The sequence below is a fragment of the Saimiri boliviensis genome, chromosome 7, assembly GCF_048565385.1.
Source record: "Saimiri boliviensis isolate mSaiBol1 chromosome 7, mSaiBol1.pri, whole genome shotgun sequence".
In the NCBI taxonomy this organism is placed as follows: Eukaryota; Metazoa; Chordata; class Mammalia; order Primates; family Cebidae; genus Saimiri; species Saimiri boliviensis.
Window position 1 is genome coordinate 107,279,830 of NC_133455.1, and position 23,680 is coordinate 107,303,509.

The window sequence follows — 23,680 nt, forward strand, 5'->3', positions numbered from 1 at the left end:
TTCTAAAAAGGGAGCCTCCAGGCATTATCTTCCTCTCTAACCTCCCATCTGTGTTGACAATCTCTTGCAATCTAGATTCTGGTCACTTTCACTACTCTGAAACAGCTCTAGCCCAGTGACTTCCTAGTTGCTAAATCCCAAGAGCAATTTTCTCTTATCCTCTTATAGCATTCGTGACTATTGACTTCTTTTAAAACTTCTCCTCTCTTAGTGTCTGGGACAGTACTATTTCTTGATTTTTCCTCTAACATGCCTGGACATTCAATTGACATTAATGCCAATTAATGCTGTGTTAAAAGACAAAATCACAACAAGTTTAGCTTAAAGACTTTCATTGGCTTTTATTTGTAATTTTATAATTGAGCAACACCGCATTCTATAAAATAAGAATGAGTGTTCTGATGAGCGGAGCAGAGGAATTTGGCTTTATAGACAGAAACAGAGAACAAAAAGCAGATCGGTTGTTTCAAAGTTACTTTCCTTATAGGGTTAAAATAGAGGAAAATTCCTTAGCATGCCAACTCAAGTAAACTGGGCCCATTTTGATTGGTTGCTATGTATTTCCTGCTTTTTTTTTTTTTTTTTTTAAACTGGACTGTTTCAGATTTCTGTTTGATTATGTGGCACCTAGCCTGAGTAGCATGAGTAACTCCATTATGGTTTGGTCTGGTCTGGTCTGCTGGGGTCCAGTGTACAATGTTAGTCCAAAACAATATCTCCTGTAAGTTTTACATCATAGTGATTTGATCATCCCTTAATGTTGGCCATCCTCTATACACAATAAGCATGATGGCTTCAACTAACACCTGTTGACAAATCCCAAATCTGTAGCTTTGGGCCAGTTCCAGGCTCCTGATCTGAATATTCAAGTGCTTAGCTTCCTTGAAACTCAACATTGTGTATATCTGAACATATTGGCACCTTCCCCTCCATGCATTTTCCCTATGAACTAATGTCATCACCTTTTTTCACTTATTCAAGACACTCATTTGGAAATTAACCTTGATACTTCTTGTTCCTTTCCTCCTACATCTACATCTAATTGGTCATTACGCCCCAATTCTCTCTTGAATCAGTTCCCTTCTCTCCTACATCACTGCCCTAATTTAGGACATTTCTCAGTGGGAACATAGTAATAACATTCTAACTGGTTTTCCCACCTTCCTCCTGCCCTTTGTCTATACTACTGCCAGACTTTCCAAAGTTCCAAGTTTAATTGCGCAGAACCTTTTCAATCGTTCCCCATTATCTTCATGACATTCTTAGTTACTTAGGATGGCATCTAAGGCCATTTGTATTCTAGCTTTGCTGAAAATAGTCAATCTAAACTACTGAAGTCCCCTGAAAACACCATGCTCTCTAACCTCTTTCCCTGAGTTGCCTGTGCCTTTCCCATTCCCGCTATTTAGTCCTTCAACACTGAGTTTAGAGCTGCCCTCCTGTAAAGTATTTCCTTAGCCTCCGCAGCTACGATTAGGTGCCCCTCTGGTATATTTTCACAGCACCTTGTGTTTACTTCTGTTAGGGCACTCAAATCAACCCTGCAAGTGCTAATTTATATATCTGGACCCCAGCTTTATACCATAATAGGTAGCATTTGTTGAAATCTGTGTATTAGGTTTTGTATTAAGTACACTGCATGCATTATTCATTTAATCCTCATGACAAACCTTAAGAAGTAGGAACTAATACTACCTTCAACTTGCAGGTGAAGAAACTGAGCTCAGAGTGGTTAAGAAACTTCTTCCATATTGCAGAATTATATCCTAATGTTTTTTCGGGGCAAAGATCATGTCCTATATGTGTATGAGGAGAATGTGGCAAAGTCTGGCACATGGTAGTGCTTCAGTAAATGTTTACAGGTTAAATCAATTAATGAAGAGCTCAGAGGACAAACCTGAAACAAACGAACAGAAATTAAGAAGTGGCAGATTTTAGTTTAGCATAAGAAAAACCTTGGCTGGGTGTGGTGGCTCATGCCTGTAATCCCAGCATTTTGGGAGGCCGAAGCAGGAGGAATACTTGAGCCTAGGAGTTCAAGACAAGCATGGGCAACACAAGGAGACCCTGTATCTACAAAAAATTAGCTGAGTATGGTCGCACATGAATGTAGTCCCAGCTACTCAGGAGACTACGATTAGAAGATTGGTTGAGGCTGCAGTGAGCCAAGATTGTACCACTGCACTCCAGTATGGGTAACAGCAAGACTCTGTCTCAAAAAAAAAAAAAAAAAGAATTAAAAGAAAAGAATATAAAAGAAACAACTTTATATTAGTTAGACCATCCAGTGGAATGGATTTGTCAAAAATCAGGTACATATAGCACTTACCATACTGAAGAGTATTTATACATCTGCATTTCCTCCCTAGTGAGTAGGGGGTATTTCTTACTCAGCTTTTATTGCTCAGGGTCTAGCCAAGGGCTAGAGATGCTCAGCAGGTGTTTGTTGAACTGAATTGGTCTGAATTTAAAACCCCTACAAACTCAAAGTGGATATTTTTAGCAGAAGTTTAACTCTCATTGTTATTTCTTCCCACTAATATGCTCTTTATTTCCTCCCACTATTATGCATTTCTTTCAAAAAACTTTGAGAATAAAGACAGGAAAAAAGTTTAGAGACTTCATTTGCTGCTAGTAAAATTTCTATTAGAAAGTCAGTAAGGGCAGGGAATGTGTCTTTTTATCACTGTATCCTTAGCCTAGTACATAGTAGACAATCAATGAATACTTGTTGGATGAAACACACACACACACAGACAGACACTCCCCAACAGTGTGCTCTTTACTCCCAGATGGGACCCATGGAAATATATGCCGTAGAAGGAATGTCTACATTAGGTGAGAGATTGGACCAGATCAGTTTTATCACACTGAAAAAAAAAAGTTAAATTATACACATTGGATCCCAAAAGTGAAAGACAAGAGAAGGAAAGAGAAGAAAAGTACTAAATCACAATTGCCATTCTCAAAGCTGAGGCAAGACTCAAGTAGTAGAAATCTTCCTCAAATATCCATAGGCAGGTAGGAAAGAAACAGTAGGCTGCATTACCTCTGCAGTCCCTGACAAATGTAAGATTATTTGATTCTCATTTATTGATCCTAAATATCCAACTGAAGGCTGTATTTCAAGACACTGGTGGCTAGGTATAGAATTCATTAAAAATTATTCTCAGCACTAAGCATATAGCTGTAAAAAGAGGCAGAAGCCTAGGTAACATAGTGAGACCCTGTCTCTAAAATATGATAAAAAAAAAATTAGCCAGATGTGGGGATGCATGTATGTGGTCACAACTACTCTGGAGGCTGAGGTGAGAGGATCACTTGAGCTTGGGAGGTCAAGATCATACCACTGCATTCCAGTCTGGGTGACAGAGTGAGACCCTGTCTCAAAAATAATAATAAAATAAAACAAAAATAGAAAGAGAGAAATGATTGACTTCATGGAGTTTATATCATTCTAACGGACTACGGGTGGGGAGACAAATTAAACAAGCTATTTTAGATAGAATGTCCACAGAAGATAGCAAGAGGCCAGGAAGTGGCAAGATTAAATAAACAACATGACAGTGGTTGTATCTTAAAATGCTAGGCTCTGCAATCATCGGTACTAGTCAACGGAGCCTTTGAGTAATTTTTGACACTAACTTGTTAACACTTTAAAGCTCCATTCCTTTCTGAGGGTCCTACTGTCTAAATTTCGCACATATGTTGTTTCTAACTGCTCCCACTTCTCCACTAGTTTCCAGTCTTCCTCTCCTCTGGGCATATAAAAAATGACTAAATTTTTCTCTTTTCAAAAACCGTCGAAAAATCTGTTAAGAAGCATATGCCAATTTTCTATCACCTGTCTAATTTTTGTTCCTGTTTTTATCTCTCTCAAGTCTATTGCTAAACTATTCTAACCATTCATTAGCATCTCTCTTCTTCATTCCTTCAGTAATCCAGAATAATCTATTTTTATGTTTACCAATCACCCTTCCTCTCCTCATTTAAAATATCCCAATTTTCTTTTTCCTCCATGAAATTTTTCCTTAGAAATAAGGTTAAGCATTAACATATTAGCAATTATAGAATTACAGCCAGAATTTGAAAGTTATGTCATAAAACAGCAAAACATGTACAAAAGGATTACAGCTAGATTTTACATGTTTTATATTCAAATTGGTTTACTAACGTTTATATTTCTCTTTAGCTTGTGTACAGGACCTCAAGGCACAGACTATTATTTTGAGCTATATTCCGTGATTTCCAGCACAGGCCTTAATAAATATTAGATGTCTTGATAGGCTTCAGATCCAAATGATGGAGATAATTGTCTGCCATTGTGGAGTTAATATATAAGAATCACAAATACCTCCATGCAGTATTATTATCTCTCAAAGAACCATAAAGACTAATATTTGCTTTTAAAAATATAGCTCTTAAAGGCTTGTTGGCTACTCTGGGCACACTGTCTATGTGGTAACCCTGCTCCTTAAGGAGCAGTTAGAAAAATTAATTGAAAAAAGGCTTGTCACTCATAGCAAAATAATATTTTTAAAAGTCCAATGAGGCTGAACATTCTTTATGACCACCATTGTATATATTCCAACCTATACCATTTCCCTCTAGGATATACTTTGAGTAGTTATCACTTCAAATTTAAGCAGTACTTTTTATGTAGGGTTAATCAAATACAGTAGAATATTTTTTCCCAATTTTAAAAGAAATAATATTAGAAACATGAAATCACTCATTCAGTATTTCAAAGTAGTATTGGAGTTAGTAAAATCCAGAACTCCTATTTTTGTTTTGGACAACTCTTACATATTTACATATTTACTGTACTTAAATATTAACTATTGCTGTTGTATATTTAAATATTTATATAGAATTATTATAAATTATAATAACTACAGAAGAAACCATTTAAGCTCTAGGGTTTGAACATATTGAAATAAATATAAATCTGCTTACTTTATGCAAGGAGCATATGAGAAATATCCAAATGTTTTATAACATTTTCCTTTAACTGTAATAAATGACTATGCTGGAAAAAAACAATTATTTTATAGTACAAGGTCTCAGGGAACATTAATCTCATTTCAAGTAAAAGCATTTTAACTTTCTATAACTGATTTAATAATCTATAAGTACTGGATGAAATACCTACATAAATGTGCCTGGCACAGGGTAGGTACTCTGTGCACATAATCAGATCTAAATGTGGAGTCTATTCTTTAAGTATAAGTCACATTATCCAGGATTTCTTCTGCTCAGACACCCAGATGCCATGATTGAATCCAGAGGTGATTACAGCTAGCTACCAAATCAATAAACATCCAAACGTTTTCAATGTTTCTCACTACTGTGTATGTCTTAGCCAACTTCAAAACAAATACTTTTTCTTACACAATCATGTATCACTTAATGACAACCATATATTTTGAGAAATGCATCATTAGGCAATTTTGTCCTTATGGAAACATCATAGAGTGTACTTACACAAACCTAGATGGTATAGCCGACTACACACAAGGGTATATGGTATAGCCTATTGCTCTGAGGCTACAACGTGTACAGCATGTTACTGTACTGAATACTGTAGGCAACTGTACCACTATGGTAAGTATTTGTACATCTAAACATAGCTAAACATAGAAAAGATACAGTAAAAATATCATAGTATAATCTTATGAGACCCTGCCATAAATGTGGTCCATAATTGACTGAAATGTCATTATGTGACACATGACTGTATACATTTGTCATAAATGATAGAAGTTTGCAGTTAGTCTCTGTACTACCCTACATTCTATCTGGCTCAAGTTCATTAAAAAAATACAATCATGCATCACTTAATAACTTTTGGCTTACATAAATTCAAAGATGGCTGGCACCTTAGATTTATTTATTTGAAGACAAGGTCTCACTCTGTTACCCAGAGTGGAGTGCAGTGGCATGATCATGGCTCATGCAGTCTTGACTTCTTGGACTCAAGTGATCCTCCCTTCTCAGCCTCGAGTAGCTGGGATTACAGTTACACACCACCACACCTAGACGTTTTCATTTTTTGCAGAGACAGAGTCCTACTATGTTGCCCAGACTGCTCTCGAACTCTAGGGCTCAAGTGATCCTCCTGTCTTGGTCTCCAAAGTACTAGGATTACAGGTGTGAGTCATCATGCCTAACCTATAATGCTTTAACACTCCAGTTAGGGTCAATCCAAGTACAGTTTTGTCAAAACATTATTAACCTATATAAACATAGACTTTAACAGATGATAGCATAGAGTGTTTTTGTTTGAGCTGTCCAGGCTGGAGTAGAGTAGCAGTATAGCCTGGACCTCCCAGGCTCAAGTGATCTTCCCGCCTCAACTTCCCAAGTAGCTGGGAAAAACAGGTGGGTGCCACCATGCCTGGCTAATTTTTAAAATTCTTCTGTAGGCACAAGGTCTCATTATGTTGCCCAGGCTGGTCTTGAACTCCTGGGCTCAAGCGATCCTCCTGCCTCAGCCTCCCAAAGTGCTGGGATTATAGCCATAAGCTACCATCTAACTTTAATAGTTTTTTTTTTTTTTAATTACCAGGTAAAGTATGCAACAGAAACTCATCCTTGCTTCTCAAAATTGTATTTCACTTTTTTTTTTTTTTTTTTAAAGAGATGGAGTCTCACTATATTGCCTCAGCTGGCCTCAAACTCTTGGGTTCAAGGGATCTTCCCACCTCAGTCTACGGAGTAGGTAAGACTACAGGCATGTGCCATGTGTTTAATCTTTTTAATTCAGGGATGCAGGGAAGCATGTGATGATCAGGGATAAGGAACATAAGAAGGGTCAGAGATTTTTTAAAGTATGTGTTTTAAGCAGCCAAGTTGTTTTTTTGTTTTTGAGCCAGGGTCTTGCTCTGTGGCCTGGCTGGAGTGCAGTGGTGCAATCATGGATCACTGCAGCCTCAACCTCTCAGGCTCAAGTGACCCTCCTGCGTTGGCCTCTGAAGTAGTTAGGACCACAGGTGTGTGCCCAGCTAATTTTTCATTTTTTTGTGGAGATGGGATCTCACTATGTTGTCCAGGCTGGTCTGAACTACTGGTATCCAGCAATTTTCCAGGCTTGGACTCCCAAAGTGCTGGAATTACAGGCATATTGTGCCTGGCCTAAGCAGTCATTTCAGAGGTCCCCCATGGCAAAGGATCTACTGGAGTATGTCCTGTTGTAAGGAAGAATGACCCACACTTAGAGTATGTTACAAGTCTTGGAAATTGGTCAAGTTCTCTCAGTTGTATTTCTGCAACATTCCTCACATCTACTCTCTGTCTTCTCATTCTGTTAATGAAGCCCTTGCTTCCAGCTTCCTGTTTTGTCATGATAGTGGTTTACTACATTCCTTACAAGTCACCTCCTGTTCTCAACCTCTGTCAAGACAACTGTTTTCACCAGTTGTGCACAAGTAATAATTTTAAAAGTCAAATATATGTTTAAGCAGTCAAATCTGTATCTATCTGCAATTATCTACAATAATACAATTCCCCTTCACGTATTTTCATATGCTAGAATAGGATGGAATTCACTGCAGAAAAGCCTAGGGCCCAGTAATTGTATATATCCCTGCACATGTATATGTCTATCATTTGTGTAGTACAACAAAAATGACTGAAAATAATATAGCCTTTGGGAAAAAAAGTCCAAATCCCAGATTGGCCTCAACACAGCTTTTTGGCTTCTTTTTCACCCTCACTCCCACAAAATGGGCTCATTCAGTGGGCCATTCACCATTCCCAAATCATGCCATACACTTTTGTGCCTCTGGGTCTTTGATTATCCCAGCCCTCTCTCCCCGCATCATCATAAATATGAACATTCTTATTTTAAGATATACTATTCTTATAAACCTTCTAGACTTCTCCAGGCAAAGCCAATATCTACATCACACTCCTTGATCATACTATAGTAGAATTACTCCTATGTCCACTCCTCCTTCCCACCACTCATGAACTCCAAAACTTAAGACACTGTGCGTTATCTTAGCACATTGCTTGGCTAACAGTGTTACATCCACGATAGTTTGAGTGGCGATAAAAATAAGTAACAGCAACAAAACATCTGGTTCAAAAGGATATTAAATAACTCTCCAGTTGTTTATAAGACTTACTCGTTTAAGCTACTGCATGAACATCTAATTTTAAAAGTCCTTCAAGGATGGAAGTCTTGAAATTTCCATTAGCAACACTTTTCTGTATCAAATAGTCCTTGCTAAAAGTTTTGTTTTACAAAGAAAATTCTCATGATATTCTGCAGAAAGGATGCTCAAATTGCCAAAATATGAGTTTTATACTACCTATTAAGGGTCCTCTAAAAAGCATAATAATCTTTCTTAATAAACATGTTTTACCAGACATTCCAAATGTGTCTATCTTTAAACTGATTTACTGATTAGATAGCAGTATTCTTGCCGGTTTTCTTTTTCCTTTAAACTCAAAGAATCCATTCATATTTTCTGTTTCCTATTTGCTCCTGACACTTTATTATAGTTTATGGTCTTCAGTATGATTAGATCCCCAACTACAATATACAAAACTCTTTGATTATCTTAAACACCCCTAAATCTCCAAGGAATCTGCAAATTTCTCTTTCTAATAAGAAAGATGGCAAAATTCTCTACATTCCCTATAAATAGGTATCATACTTGAAAACTGAGACTTCCCCAAATGTCTTTGTTTCGGGGCCTGAGGATTTATTATTATTTGCACAGCAGTGGGGTTCCTTCATTTTAGTAAATGTGTACTTAAATACTCTTTAGCATATCCAGTAAATTCTGAAGAACTCCAAGAGGCCTCTGACAGATGAGATGGGAAACCTATGGGAAAGCATTTGGAGAAGCTCTGTAACATGAAGTAACAGGAAAGGGTGGGAGAGATGCCTTAAATTTTGGGAAATGATATGAACTCTAGAAAGGAGTGGGAAGATAAGTAGATAAATTATCTTCTTGGGAGGTAGGGGTTAAAAGTGAAGTACAAGGCGATGAAAAAAGTTTCAGATTCCCAGAGAGTTAAATGTTAAAGTGAAATGAAATGAATCAGAGTACCCTGATTTCTATACCTCACATTTTTGAAATCCTTCATGGTTTATGAACAGATCTTTTATATGGTTAGGTCTACAGCTTTTCAACAGATAACAACAGCTGATCACCATCTTAAATATGAACTTGTAAAATAGTGTCCTTTTAAAATATTCCATTTCTTTCAAGTATAGAGAAGAAAAACGAATATGCATGAAAATATACAAGTTATTTCATAATAATTAACTTTATCAAATCAGGAGCTTATTAGGTTTGCATTAAAAATTGACTCTTAAGAATTAGATTTAGATTAACATATTAAATAATATATAATGAGCATTATATCAGTTATATGAGTTATTATATCAAGATGGGATTACAAAGAATGGGTATAGGTCCACGTCCTCAAGGAGCTCACATACTAGTAAAGGATTGGGCACTTTTGGTTTTAGACACGTGTTCAATTTTTAACAATATGTAGAACAGCATTTTCCAGTATTTTCCTTGAAACACCAATCTCAGTAAAAGGGTAGGTTGATTTAGAAAATAGGATATACCCAGAGGATAACATAGGAGGACATTAAAGGCACTGAGAAATTTTGTAGTAAAGAAGTTTAACTTTGCTTAACTTGGCATTTCTCCAAGTTATGTAACTGTGTATTTTTTTTTTTTTAAACCCAATACCTATATACAGATCATGGCACATTTTGGGAAATACTGGTTTGGGCACACAATTTAAGAGATGCATTTTTAAATGTTTCCAAAGGCACTGAAAACACAAACTTTTAATACCTTTTTCACTTTTGGAATATAAAAGAACAAATTAGTAAATTCTTGGGAAAGTATTCTGAAATAATTTGAGGCATGGGGTTAAGGGATACAGAGGGAATAACAAACAAAACAGTTTTCCAAAACCATAGACAACTATCTTTAAGTTATGCTTTATGAAGACTAAAAATAGCCCTAAAATTTTTGAAACACATGACATACATCATTTTATTAAAATCTGTTTTATCTGAATATAGACTATTGACACTGTTTTAAAGAAATACCTTAATCTGAGATATATTTTACTTATATTATTTATTACACGTAAAGGCAAGACATTATATGCTCCATGTTCCATTTGTTAGCATTATCTTTCTGTTCTTTTTTCTTTGCTGATACAGGGCCTTGCTGTGTCTCCAAGCTGGAGTGCAATGCTATGATCACAGCTCACTGCATCCCTGAACTCCTGGACTCAATCCATCCTCCTGCCTCAGTCTTCTGAGTAGCTGGGACTACAGCTGTGAGCCACCAGGAATGGCTGATTTTTCTGTAGAGATTGGGGTCTTGCTTTGTTGCTCAGACTGGTCTTGAACTCCTGCGCTCAAGCAATCCTCCTACTTCAGTCTCCCAAAGTTAGGGATCACAGGGATAAGCCAATATGCCTGGTCTTTTCTGTCCTTTTCTGATATTAAGTTTGTGCCTACTCTTCTCGCTTGATGCTGGCTAATGGAAATCCGGTATTTAGACACTTCTAATTGTTTCTCTTTTTAAATAAAAACAAACTTAGCATAGCAAAAAGGGGAAATGTTCCCTCTTCCCTATAGCTGCAGAAAAGCAAATAGAATTCTGTATAATAAAACTGTTTAAAAATATTACTTCAAACAAAATAGGCTTTGTGGACACCTGGATTTGAGTGATGCTGTATTCTGTGAAAAATGACATAAGTTTAAAGTCTATAATTATGATTAGTTGTCTAATTTAACAATTTGTCTTATTAATAATATTTAAAATAAAATTTTAATTCCTGAAAGTTGCCTTTGTAAATTTGTTAAACTGAGGGAAAAAAAGAATCATGGCACAACCCCTTTTTGCAAATACATGGTCACACACATATTTTATTATGTATTTTTTTATTGAAAGAGTTTTGTTAAATTTTGTTTAAATGAGTAATTGGTGCTAGGACTAAAACAAAACATTGGGTATAATACTGAAGAGGGAGCTGTCAGCTTGGAGAAAAAAACCAAATTGGCTTCTAGACATGCAGGCTGTTCTTAAGACAAAGTAGTAAAAAGTTTTGCTTTCTCCATATTCTTCCTAGGTGGCAGAAAGTGCTGTCCTCACCTGAGATGATACTTATCAAAAGTCATAATTGACTGATTCTCCTCAAAATTTGGGCACTTCTTGATTGTAGACAATTGTAAAAACAATAAAGATTCCTCACTTCTAGAGGAGCTAAAATATCTAGTCCTTAGTCTCCTCTCCTCTGCTGTGGGTATTACAAAATACTGTTATTGCTACTAAACTAAGGCTGTGGCGGCCGGGGGCAGTGGCTCACACTTGTAACTCCAGCACTTTGGGACGTCAAGGAGGGCGGATCACAAGGTCAGGAGATAGAGACCATCCTGGCTAACATGGTGAAACCCCATCTCTACTAAAAATACAAAAAATTAGCCAGGCGTGGTGGTGGGTGCCTGTAGTCCCAGCTACTAGGGAGGCTGATGCAGGAGAATCACTTGCCTGAGAGGCGGAGGTTGCAGTGAGCACCAGATCGCACTACTGCACTCAAGCCTGGGCAACGAGGCTTGAGTGAGGTTCTGTCTCAAAACAAAACAAAACTAAGCAAAAAACCAACAACAACAAAACAACAACCAAGGTTGTAGTGATTGCTTCATGTTTTTATTTTAAATTTTATTCTGAGTGGAGACATAGTCTTTCTATGTTGCTCAGGCTGGTCTCAAACTCCTGGATTCAAGGGATCTTCCCGCCTCAGCCTCCCAAAGTGCTAGGATTACACAGATGTCAGTGTGAGCAACTGCATCCGGCCCATGTGGTGATTTCTTGTTCATAGGCCTTGTTGCTCTTATATTTATTAACTGATTTCCTCTGCTAACTCATTCACTTGTTACTATTAAGATTTCTATACAAAAATCACAAACTAAACAAAGATAATGAACATAATAAATAAAATCATCCCTCCCGGAAGCTCTCTGTAAATATTCAGGTTAATATCATATATGTGTTGTTCGTAAGTTTTAGTAATTATGTGTACTTTTGTAGAACGGGTAGAAAACATAACATATTTGAGAGCTGACACAATGAGTATTGGCAAGCCTTTATTTCTAGATTTGGAATAGCATTTTGCCTATTTATAATAACCAGGGAATAGACTTTATGAGATAAGATTGTAAAAGTAGTTTATAACTCCTTGAGATTTTGCAAAGCATTTGCTACCTCTCCATCTAGAAACAATAGGGAAAGTATAACACCAAGATGGGATTTTAAAGAAACTGAAGTGGCCAGGCACATTGTCCATTTTTCTTAAGAAATCTTCAGCAACAAGGATTGGATTTTGCAGGTTCATGAGTGGAAGACTGAGCATGAAATTCACCTCTGGGGGCCCTTTTCAAGTCCTCCTGAGTACTTGTCAGATACAAAGTTCTTCTGTCTGGAATCTATGCTTTATGTTTAATATGTTCATCTTACCTATCAATTTCTTACTACTAATCTTTGGTTTCTTGCAGTGTCTAGAAGAAAGGTTCCTGGATACTTCCTACTTAAGTGACCAGACTAGTGGTACAGCTTACAAATAGCTTCTGGTAGTGCTGAAACTAGAAACTATCTAGACAGCTAGTTGACCTTCGGTCCTATTCTTGGCTTGCAAGGAAAATTCAACCCCATGTTTTAGACATGTCCAAAAAACCTTCCAGACATGTTCCAAATGAGTCCATCATGAAGCAGCTAAAATTTTCAGAAGATAGCATTTAACTTGCCCATCTATCAGTAAGGTCTTGCCTTTGACTTCATTTGATGGTTCCTAACTAGTAATTTGTCTCCCTTATATACAGTCTAACTTTTACTTTCATGCATTGAGGATTGGCCTTGGCCACTTCTGAACTGGATCCAGAGACTACATTAGTTTAAGGCAGATCTACTGATCTAAAAGTCTTCCTGGAGGAAACCAATTTAGTCATTTTCTTTCTGGAAAATAAATCCTTACTTGAGACCTGTCACTCAAAACAAGAGAAAGCAGGATTGTTAATCTCTCTTTCATAAAAGAAGACTGGTAAATGATCATCACTAGAATGATAGGTGCATGACATTAAGCAAGCACTGTGAGGGTTGCTTCTTGTTACCTTAGTCTGTTTGGGCTGCTATAACAAAATACCATAGACTAGGTGGCTTATAAACTTAACGAATTTATCTCTCTCAGTTCTGGAGTTTGGGAAGTCCAAGATTAAGGCATTGGCAGATTTGATGTCTGGTGAGATCCTGCTTCCTATATAATGGTGCTTTTGCTGTAACCTCACATGGCAGAAGGGGCAAACCAGTTCTCCGGGGTCTTTTATAAGGGTACTAATTCATTAGGGTTCTGCCCTCATGATTAAATCATCTTTCAGAGGTCCCGTTTCCTAATGCCTTGATAGTTAGGATTTCAACATTCAGACCATAGCACTACCCTATCCATCCTGAACTTCCTGGTTTTGTTACTGAGTCTGAATTGTAATCTGAGAAGTATCTACTATCAAAGGTTGACTAAAACTAACTTTACCAAAAATAATGAGCTATACCTAGTTATTTCTCTTACATTCTTGAATATGGAAACTCAAAAGCTACAATAACAATACATTCCATAAATGCTAGATCTGTTGTCAGTTACCACAAGACACTAAAGGAGAAACTCCTACCATACCAGTGCCTTTACCTAAATAACATGCACAATGTTTGGACAGCTGGAGGTAAAAAGCCTTTAATGTTCAGAGTATGGCACTCATTTGTCACAATAAAATTTTTGGGAAAATATGGAGGTAACTGCTTTACATTTGGTAAGTGATATCCCTGAATTCTTGCACTATGTTAATGGAAGCTAAGCTGCTGATCCTAGGCTGGACTAAAATGCTACCTGGCACTTTGATTCTGGGTGAAACCTCCATTTTTAACTTGTGACTTTAAGAAACGAAGTATGGACCAAGTACACTGGCTCACACCTGTAATCCCAGCATTTTGGGAGGCCAAGGTGAGAGGATTGCGTAAGCTCAGGAGTTCAAGACCATCCTAGGCAACATAGCAAGACTTGGTCTCTATAAAAATAAAAATAAAAAATTAACAGGGTGTGGTGCTCCATGCCTGTAGTCTCAGTTACTAAGGAGGCTCAGGCGGGAGGATCACTTGAGCCTGGGAAGGCCAAGGCTGCAGTGAGCCATGAGTGAGCCACTGCACTCCCAGCCTGGGTTACAGAGTAAGACCCCTCGTTCTTAAAAAAAAAAAAAAAAAAGAGAGAGAGCATGGTTAAGACACCTATTTCATCTGTTGATGCTCAGTCATACATATCAGGCCTGGCGTTTTTATCTTTCCTTACATCCTGGGGGAAACAGTCATAACAATCTGATTGAGGTTATACAACATAGAAAGACCAAAAACTATCAAAATAAGGGAACAATGGAACTTCTCTAAATCTGCCTACTGAAGGATGGCCACAGCACTAAGGTCCTATAGAATCACATAGCTTATCTGGCAAAGGAAGGGCATGTACTCTTATCAGCAAGGAATGATACCCCTATATTCCTGGCAATTCATATCAAAAATAATTTGCCAAGCTGCACCAGACAGAGCTAGGACCTTTTTTACATAGGTGGGTAGCCTTCTATAGGCCCTTTAGCAGTTATAGATTATACAAGGTATTATTGTGAGGCTAAAAAAAAGTTAGTCTATTATATATATAACAGTACTATTTATAAAATGTTATATAAGTTGTAGCCTTAAAAGACTTATTTCAAGTGTCTTACTTTGTTATTAAGCATTGTACACTGAAATAATATGTAAGAATAAGTGATAAGAAAGTTCATGTGGATTCTTTTATTTTAAATCCAATTTTATTTTTTAAAAAATAGAGATACAGTCTTGCTAGGTTGCTCAGGCTGGTCTTGAACTCCTGGTCTCGAGGGATGCTCCTGCCTTAGCCTCCCAAAGTGCTGTGATTACAGGTATGAGTGACCCCACCCCACCTCATGCAGATTCTAATTTAATATAAAATTAAATATAGAGTTTGAGTAGTCCCAGACTGTATATTTAAACTCCATTTTCCGAATAATTCCCTAAAGAAGGGCCTTTTAGCCTACTCTAATTCTATTTTTATTTTGCTTATTTTCCATTGCTTTTACTAATCAATGATTTCTGTTTAAATTTTTATATACTTCTCCTTAAATTATAAACGAGTCGATTAAATTTATGGTTTTATGCATATGTGCTTAACAACTAACTGGATTCCGAAAATTGGATTTTTTTTTTTTTTTAAGCAAGACAGAAAGAATGTTTAGTAGAAAAAGCACTGAATTTGGAGCCAGGAGGGTTAAAGCGTTTACATTTTAAGAATGAGCTAAATGTATAACTTAAATCAAGTGCATCGGCCTAATTACTGGAGCCTGAGTAAAGCACATGTTTTCTCTCAAATATGCCCTTTTGCTTCAGTTCAGTAGGGAATGGGCCAAAAGGGAAAATCTGAATGTTAACATACATGTAAAACATGATGGGCAACTACCCTCTCTCTTCCACCAAAACAATGCATGGAGTCGTGAATTTTAAATAACAGTAATTATTCATATGAGACTCTAATTACCCCAAAAAGGGCACAGAAATAATTCATGTATTACTAATACTCACTGAGCAATTTGGAATATGCACAGATGAGGACAAAACTAGCATTTTTTTTTTTTTTTTTTTTAAAGATTATGGTACACTGCAGTCTGAAGTAGTATCCTAAAAGTTCAAATTAAACATTGGGCCCACAGATAAGCTACAAAAACTGATTTGGCATAAATCAGCCCTATGGATGAGCTCTACAAAAGCAAGGTCTGGACCAACACCTACATACACTCGCCAGAAACTGCAGCAAATAGAAGCAGAGCAAGTAAGCCAAAGGGGAACATGAAGATGGCAGTGTAACCTGGCTACACCATTGAAAACATTCTGATGAATGCCACCCATGAACACGAGCATACGCTACTACTCACAAAATGATAATAAATTAATATACATCCACAGGCATTCCCAATTAGTGATGAATTATATTTGAAGCCTACTTTAATATGGGCTGACCACAGTGACTCACGCCTGTAATCCCAGCCCTTTAGAAGGTTGAGATGGTCCGATGGCTTGAGCACATGGATTGCTTGAGCTCAGGAGTTTAAGACCAGACAGGGCAACACAGCGAGACCTCTGTCTCTACAAAAATAAAAATTAGCCAGATGTGGTGCTACTGCACTCCAGCCTAGGTATCAGTGAGACCCTTTCTTAAAAATAAATGAATAAATACATTAATTAAAGTAATCCCCCATCCATCAGTTTTCAATAGAGGACAAACCAAAAAAAAAAAAACAGTTATGTGCATTTAATCTAAACTCTTTTATAAGAATATATTGTATGTAGTTCTTTAGAAATAGATTTTTTGCTTATTTGCCATAATTTTTTTCAATTTGATGAACTGAAATAGTATTCATTCAATTTCAAAATGTTTTTCCCTAGAGGCCAACAACCCACAAAATAAAATGCAGCATCTGAAGCGATCCTCCAAACTTACTGTCATTAGCAAATAGAGCTTTAACCTTTTGGGTATCACAGGGTCTTTAAGATGCCCGCACCTGCTGAGACCTTCTCTCGAGAAAAAATGCAGTAAACACAACTTGTTTCATAGAGCTCATAGACTTGTCCAACACCATAAATAGGCCACAGATTGACTCTATTGTCTAGCTGGGAATATACTATTATTTCAAAAGTCTCTTAGGAATGGCAGCAAGGAGTGTATGTGCAATGGGTATAAACCCACCAAGGCTTTTGTAGTTGTGATATTACTACTATTTTTGGTGGCCTCAACTTTAATGGAGCAGAAAAACAATTGAGGTTAGCAAATAGTGTGGAAAGGATGGATTCAGTTCACTGGGAAGAAAAAAATTCCTGCATACCCTAAAGCAGGCATCCCCAAACTACGGCCTGGCCTGGCCCGCGGGCCGCATGCGGCCCCCTGAGGCCATTTATCCGGCCCCCCGACCCCGCCGCACTTCAGGAAGGGGCACCTCTTTCATTGGTGGTCAGTGAGAGGAGCACAGTATGTGGTGGCCCTCCAACGGTCTGAGGGACAGTGAACTGGCCCCCTGTGTAAAAAGTTTGGGGACGCCTGCCCTAAAGAAAGAGAAGCTTTGCTTCAGTTTCCAGAGAACCAGAAGGACCATCATTTAACTTTGAATTAACATTGAGTCTGATAAGTAGGAAAAGTCTTTAACTGGGGTTAACATTAATAGACATGAGAAACAGAAACTACACTCTTATTTAAGCTATCAGTAATCACTGATGGCTAAATGTTATTAATATTAGTATTGTTAATAAGAGGGAAATTTAGTTATATAACTATAGCACAATACTCTAAAATTTTCATCTTTGTTTAAAATACCTGGAAGCACTGTAGTTAACTGCAAAATGTTATGTCAGTTATTTTGTACACCTGAAGGACTGCTTATGTTTCTCATGTATGTTATCACATAAAGATTATTCTAGAATACTTTTGAGTTCTACATAATACAAATCATGTTAAAGAATCATAGCACCTTTAAAAAATTGTTTACACTGAACTGCTGTTTAGAGTTTTCCTTAATGTATAGCAATAAGCTTCAACAATTTGCAGTGGCTCAGGCTGAATATCTATTTTGATGCTATATATGAATAGTTTGATATGTTTTCAGAGAAAAGCAAAAGCTAAATAAATTATTATTAAGTCAACACTACTGACTCATGTAGTTATTAAGGAAAACTATATATACTTTCATAAAACCTAATTATTACACAGTTTTGCAGTTCAGCTTAATTCCTATTTTATTGTTTTGCCAACAAGACTGCCAACTACTTAAACACTATGGCTAGTCAAGAATTAAATCTGCATTAAATACAGAATTAATTTGTCTTTGGGGTTTAATTTTTTTTAATTAATAGCAAAGTGCAACGTCAAGAAGAGTCAATGTACCAAAAAATTAAAACAGAAAATCAAAATTCATTAAAATAATTTGTTTGTTTGCTCAGTAGTATATTTTTTACATTCACTGAACATCCCCTTGCATTTCCCATAATTAAAAAGTTAATTATTGGAATCACATTTTTTGTAGATCCCAGTTTTCAAACAATGTGATTTAAATGCTTGTAATTAACATTATTACAACACTTTGAGTAACACTGATCCTAACACTAAAGTGATGCTGTTTTGTACATAATTAAATTTGTTTCTATTATAAACAGAATTTTAAATTTAACTCTATGGTAAAGACCCTGCTTAAGTATTAAAAGATAGGAACCCTCCAGTCTGAATATTTTTATAACCATTTTTGAACGGGCATGGTGGCTCACACCTGTAATCCAAGCACTTTGGAGGCCAAGGCGGGCGGATCACCTGAGGTCGGGAGTTCAACACCAGCCTGTCCAACATGGTGAAACCCCGTCTTTCAAGAAAAAAAAAATTTTTAATTAAAAAAAAATACATATACATATATATATATATATATATATATATATATATATATATAAAACCGTTTTTGTTTTAAGAGACAGAGTGTTGAACTCCTTGACTAAGGGGTCCTCCTGCTTCAGCCTCCCAAGAAGCTGGGACTACAGGTGTGCACCAATGTGCCCAACTTCAATGTAATCTTTTAAAGCTAGCAGTTAACAAAAATCCAGTACTGAAGTACTGTTCCTTGAGGGTCAAGTAATTTTCCCTCCCCTCACCTCTTGTCCAAATATTCAAGAAATATTTATTCAGTGATTTAGTAATCTACATTTAGTTACAAATATATTTACTACTAAATGTAGATTACCATTAATAAATAGTTCCTTGGTTTAGTATTTATGTTCTCTTACTATTAAGTACTATACAGAGTATAAAATACTATAAACTGTGTATAATGAGCACAGTTTTTAAACAACTTTTCAGTGATTGAAACAGATGAAATAAATAAGAATGGACAAATGTATCACATTAAACTCACGACAATTTTTAAAATTCTAGATTAAACAACCTAAACAACTATGAAACCAACTCCCTGTCAAAAGCACATCTGGTAATGCTTCTCCAAAAAACACTGTAATTGCCTATAATTTTATTTTTTAGTTAAGTCTTATTAAAAAGTCTAATTGAAAATTATCACTTAAAAATCAAACTGGATTTAATATGCAAAGCATAATCTCCAATATCTACTGAAAATGATTTTTAAAAATCCCACATTTCTGATTTCTCTTTAAGAGAAAAAAAATTTAAAAATCCCCCAAAGCTTGTCAGGCCCTTTTGGGCCAAATCATTCAGAAATCTATCTATAAAAATTCAGAATATATTCAGGGCATCAAAATTACCCTACTCTGCAGCAGAATAAACTATTTTCTTACCTTTTAAAAGCTTAATTATCAATATTGCTTAGAATCACCACCAGTGTATCTGCATTAAGATTACCCGAATCTGCAGCAAAATAAACTATTTCCTCGCCTTTTAGGAGCTTAGTTATCAGTACTCCTTAGAATCATTGTAAAAATGGAACAGCTTCATCTAGGACTTAATATTGTAATCAATTTTTCAAATAAGACAAATCAGCCCACATAAAAATTTTAGCAGTAGGTACAGGCAATAGAAGCCATGAACGAATTTTCGAATCTCGCCAAAGTATTTTTCTTCTAACATCATGTTTAAAGAAATACCAATTTAACTTCAAAAGCCTTGTTTAACTAATCAAACTATTTTTGAAAATCTTAGAGTAACCTAAAATCTCAACATTTTCTCTACTGAGTTGGCATACCAAGTCCTCAATTAAGTTATTTCAGCTGTTGTAATCATACACCTGACATGCTTGATTTGAAACTGGATACAGTTTTTAAAGGTTTAGTTGAATGAATTTTAAATTTATCACAGTTTCCTAATATTAAAACTGATGGTAAGAATTAAAAGTTCAAATAAAATAATAGAAACCTCTAATTACGGTGCGCAGCGTTTGCAGTCACAAAAGCAACGCTTTACATTTTTCCCATCATAAGGGCTTTGTCATCAAAATAGTAAACTATACAAATTGAACTGCAACAATTTCCACTGATTAGTAATTCTTTAACAGGAACACTTTCCATTAATGCTTGAAAACTACCAACTACATTTTATATCTTGTCAAATTAGTTGGACAGTATCTATTGTAAAGTTGTCAGCACATCTCTTAAATTACTTTGCTAAGATCCACCTGCTCTATGCTGCCCACTATAGGAAATGCAATATGGTAATAAGAAATGTAATACTATGAACGAAGGTAACTTTAGTACAATCTCATAAAAAATATACTCAAACTCTACTTGGATGCTAAATGTGCTGTTCTTGCAAGAGATACAGACTGATTAGTGGCAATCAAATTTATTAACTCTAACGGACATCAGTAAGAACAGACAGGACCAGAAATTGTATCTTGGTGATCCACATGCCTGGAGTAGCAACCGGATGCGGCAAAGGATGGGGCGTGGAACTTAGTGACTGAGGCGCAGGCTGCAGAAAGCTACACTTCTGCACTAGAGATTAAATATGAGGGTCAAAATCAACAAACTAAACCCCTTTTTAAAAAGTCATGTAAGCACAAATGACTGCTGCAACTGGACATCATTTAAAATAAATTATCCGTGTGATGCCTATCTGTTTCAACAAATAAACCTTTTCTTAAACCTTTAAGTTACTCTTACAAGCAAATACCGTTAATAGCTTACTTGTCTTACATTTTTCTAATCACAGGAAAATCGAAACATAAGTAATCTGATAAACATCAAGTTTTATGTTTATGCTTTTGACCACAGCGTATACAGTGTTAAGAATTTAAATTATATCCATCAGATATACTTTAGGACTCCATTTTGAAGACAGCCTCTTCTACAGAAAACGAATTTTCAATAGTCAATTCTCCAATTTCTCATCACATCTTTTTTTTTTTTTTTTTTTAAAAAAAAGACTTTAAAACGTTAGTATCACTCCAAGTCTTTAGCCTTTGATACTTGCTCTGAAAAGCAAAACACACTATTGTATATGTTTGTGTATGTACACACACACATTAACTACAGGAACTTAAAAGTGGCAACCGCCTCCTGAAAAGTAAAAATATGTCACCCTTCCATTCTGCCCTTCAATGAGAAATAAAGACAATAGATGTGCCCACTGCAGACTGGGATACTAGAAAAGACGTTCTAAGTCTAGCCTGCGACAATATTAACCTGCAATCTTAAGTCCCAACTCGGACGACTTAAATTTCAGTGCCTCCGTTCCCACTCGTGCCCCATCGGCTGCATCAGCACCATCATCCCCGGCTCGGATTCGGGCAGCGACCCGCCAAGGCCGCCGCAATCCGCGAGTGCCGCCCGCTCCCGGTAACCGCGCTCCCCGGCTCCCGGCCGACCGCGAGCTCCCGAGCAGCAGCCCTCCCGGGTTCCCGGAGCCCGCCATTCGGGAGAGCGGTGCCGACCGGGCGGTGGACGGTGGGATGTTAAAACTCTCCAAAAGTCTCACTGCACGAGTGGCGCGGCCGAGGTGGCCCCGGAGACCCTCCGAGAGATGCCCGTCAGCTGCCGGGAGCGCGGAAGAGCAACCAAAGCTGCCGAGGCGCCGCGGCGAGCCCCGGAGCAGTCAGCTCAGCTTCGCCTTCTCCGCCTCGTTACCATTACCCCACAGGCTTCTGGCGTTTCCTTCGAGAAAATGAAAAAGTGAAAACGCGTAGAGGTGGTAGAAGTCGTGGACGTTTTCCGTCTAACGGGATCCCCCAGGCTCCATCCCTTAAGTGCGGTTTCCAAACTCGGATACATCCTCAGCAGAGGTATTCCACGTTGACGGATCTCTCGCCTCCCACAAAATGGGGCCGAAGAGGCGGCTGCCGTCTCCTCGATGGGCGCCGCCATTTTGTGAGGCGGCGGCAGGAGCCCGGGGTGTGTATAATGGTTGAAGAGAATGACCCCCTCTAGGGAATCCCCGGCGCTGCCGGTTACGTAAGGGGCTGTGCGCAAGTGCGGCGTTTAGGGAATCCGAACAACCCGGGCCACGCAGCTCCGGGGCCCACATCTCCACTCCCCCTAAGAGGACCGGTGGCGGAAGGCACGGCTGGCCCGGTCTCCCTCGCCGCAGCCTCACCCTTGGTCTCCCGCGGCCGGCCGCCGAGCTTCTCCGCCTCCCCGGCCGGGTCTCCGCCCCCCACAGGCTTCCGAGACACTCGCCGGCCCTGGGTGTCGGGAACTTCCTAGCCATAACCTCACTCCGACCCCTCTTAAGAGACAACTTGAGTTGGGAAATAAGTCCGTTTCCTAGAGTGAGCAGCGGCAGCACGCTGCGCTCTATGACATAACACTGCACCTCCGGAGCAGCGCTCCCATGGGAACGGCTACCTGACATAGCAGTGCATCCAGACCCTCGCCGCCCTGTGACCTTGGGCTGGGCAGGGACTTCGTTCGTAGCGGCCGTCACTAAAATGGGAATAATCATACGCTTCGCTTACTCTAATCTTAATTAGCATTTGCAGCAAAGAGCCGACTCCAGCACCCCTCGTAAATGCAAATTTAGGTGATAGTATTTGCTGAGATGTTTTGACTTTCCCATTTAAGCAAAGGGTTTTTTTTAACCTTCAAAAATATTTTAAACGAGGATTATATTTAAGACATTTGAAGGCAAGGAAAAACATTTTACTCGACATTTATTTTAAATGCAGTGATCTTTAAGAGACCTTACTATAAAAATGTAAACGTTGATTATTATTGTCGAAGTTGGACAGATTGCTTCCTAACCAGTTTAATTAGTTTGCACGACTTTGGTAAGAGAATGATCCAGTTTGATGTGTGAAGCCAAGCAGAGGCAAGATGAATTAAGAGCATTACTCTTATTTCCACAGAACTAGGACAGACAGTTCACATTATATTTAACGTATAGTTTGCTAAAGATAGCGTGTGGATAATTCATAGAAAATGTGCTAACCAGGCCCCAAAATACTAGCATAAGGCTCATAAAAACCAATGTCTCTAGACTTTACAGAAAGAGAATGTAACAAATTGACTTTATTCCGGTTTGTGAATGTTGCGTAGCGTGAGCCGCCCCGGCGAGCTCCGTTTCCCTCCAGGGCGCCACACCGCTCCCGTCGGGCGGGCGGGGACTCCGAGGCGGCCCTTCCACAGCCGGGCCAGGGACGCGAACATCGCCTCCACCCCTAACCCTGGAACAACCGGTAGTGGCCGTTTCCCCGCGCCGCCCCCCTTTCCGCCGGCTTTGTGTGCGTGTGAAATGTGCGGCACATTGCAGACGAACCCTAAGCCCGGCGAGCCGAGTCTATTGTTCCCCGCGAGGAGCTGCCGGGGCGGTGCGGAGCCAGGCGCAGTGCCGCGGCCGGCCCTTGGGGGTCGCTGTGCGGCACCGGCTGCCGGGCCGTGGCGGCGGCGCTGGCGGCGGCAGAGAGGGAGGCTGACGAGGAGGGAAGCAAGCGGGCGGCGCGCGGCGGCTCAGCTGCCGCCGGTGCTTCTGCCCGGGGACGCCCCGGCCTCAGCGGCCGAGGCCGCGCGTGAATGTGCGCGAGGGCTCCGGGGAGCCGGGGCCGAAACACACGCTGTCGCCCCGCGTTCTACAAACCACCACACAGACCTCC

At 38.5% G+C, this 23,680-nt stretch overlaps 1 protein-coding gene across 1 annotated transcript; it reads right to left on the minus strand.

Annotated features, from left to right (window-relative positions):
* Positions 1–315: 315 nt before the first annotated feature.
* Positions 316–22,770, minus strand: LOC104653463 (uncharacterized). The gene has a single exon (XM_074403171.1). The coding sequence runs from the start codon at positions 22,531–22,533 to the stop codon at positions 21,835–21,837; it is 699 nt and encodes a 232-aa protein (XP_074259272.1). The 5' UTR covers positions 22,534–22,770; the 3' UTR covers positions 316–21,834.
* Positions 22,771–23,680: the final 910 nt, after the last annotated feature.

What these genes read in the sequence shown, in the direction of transcription:
- LOC104653463 (XM_074403171.1), bottom strand. Translation starts at nt 22,533, where the DNA reads ATGATTATTCCCATTTTAGTGACGGCCGCTACGAACGAAGTCCCTGCC.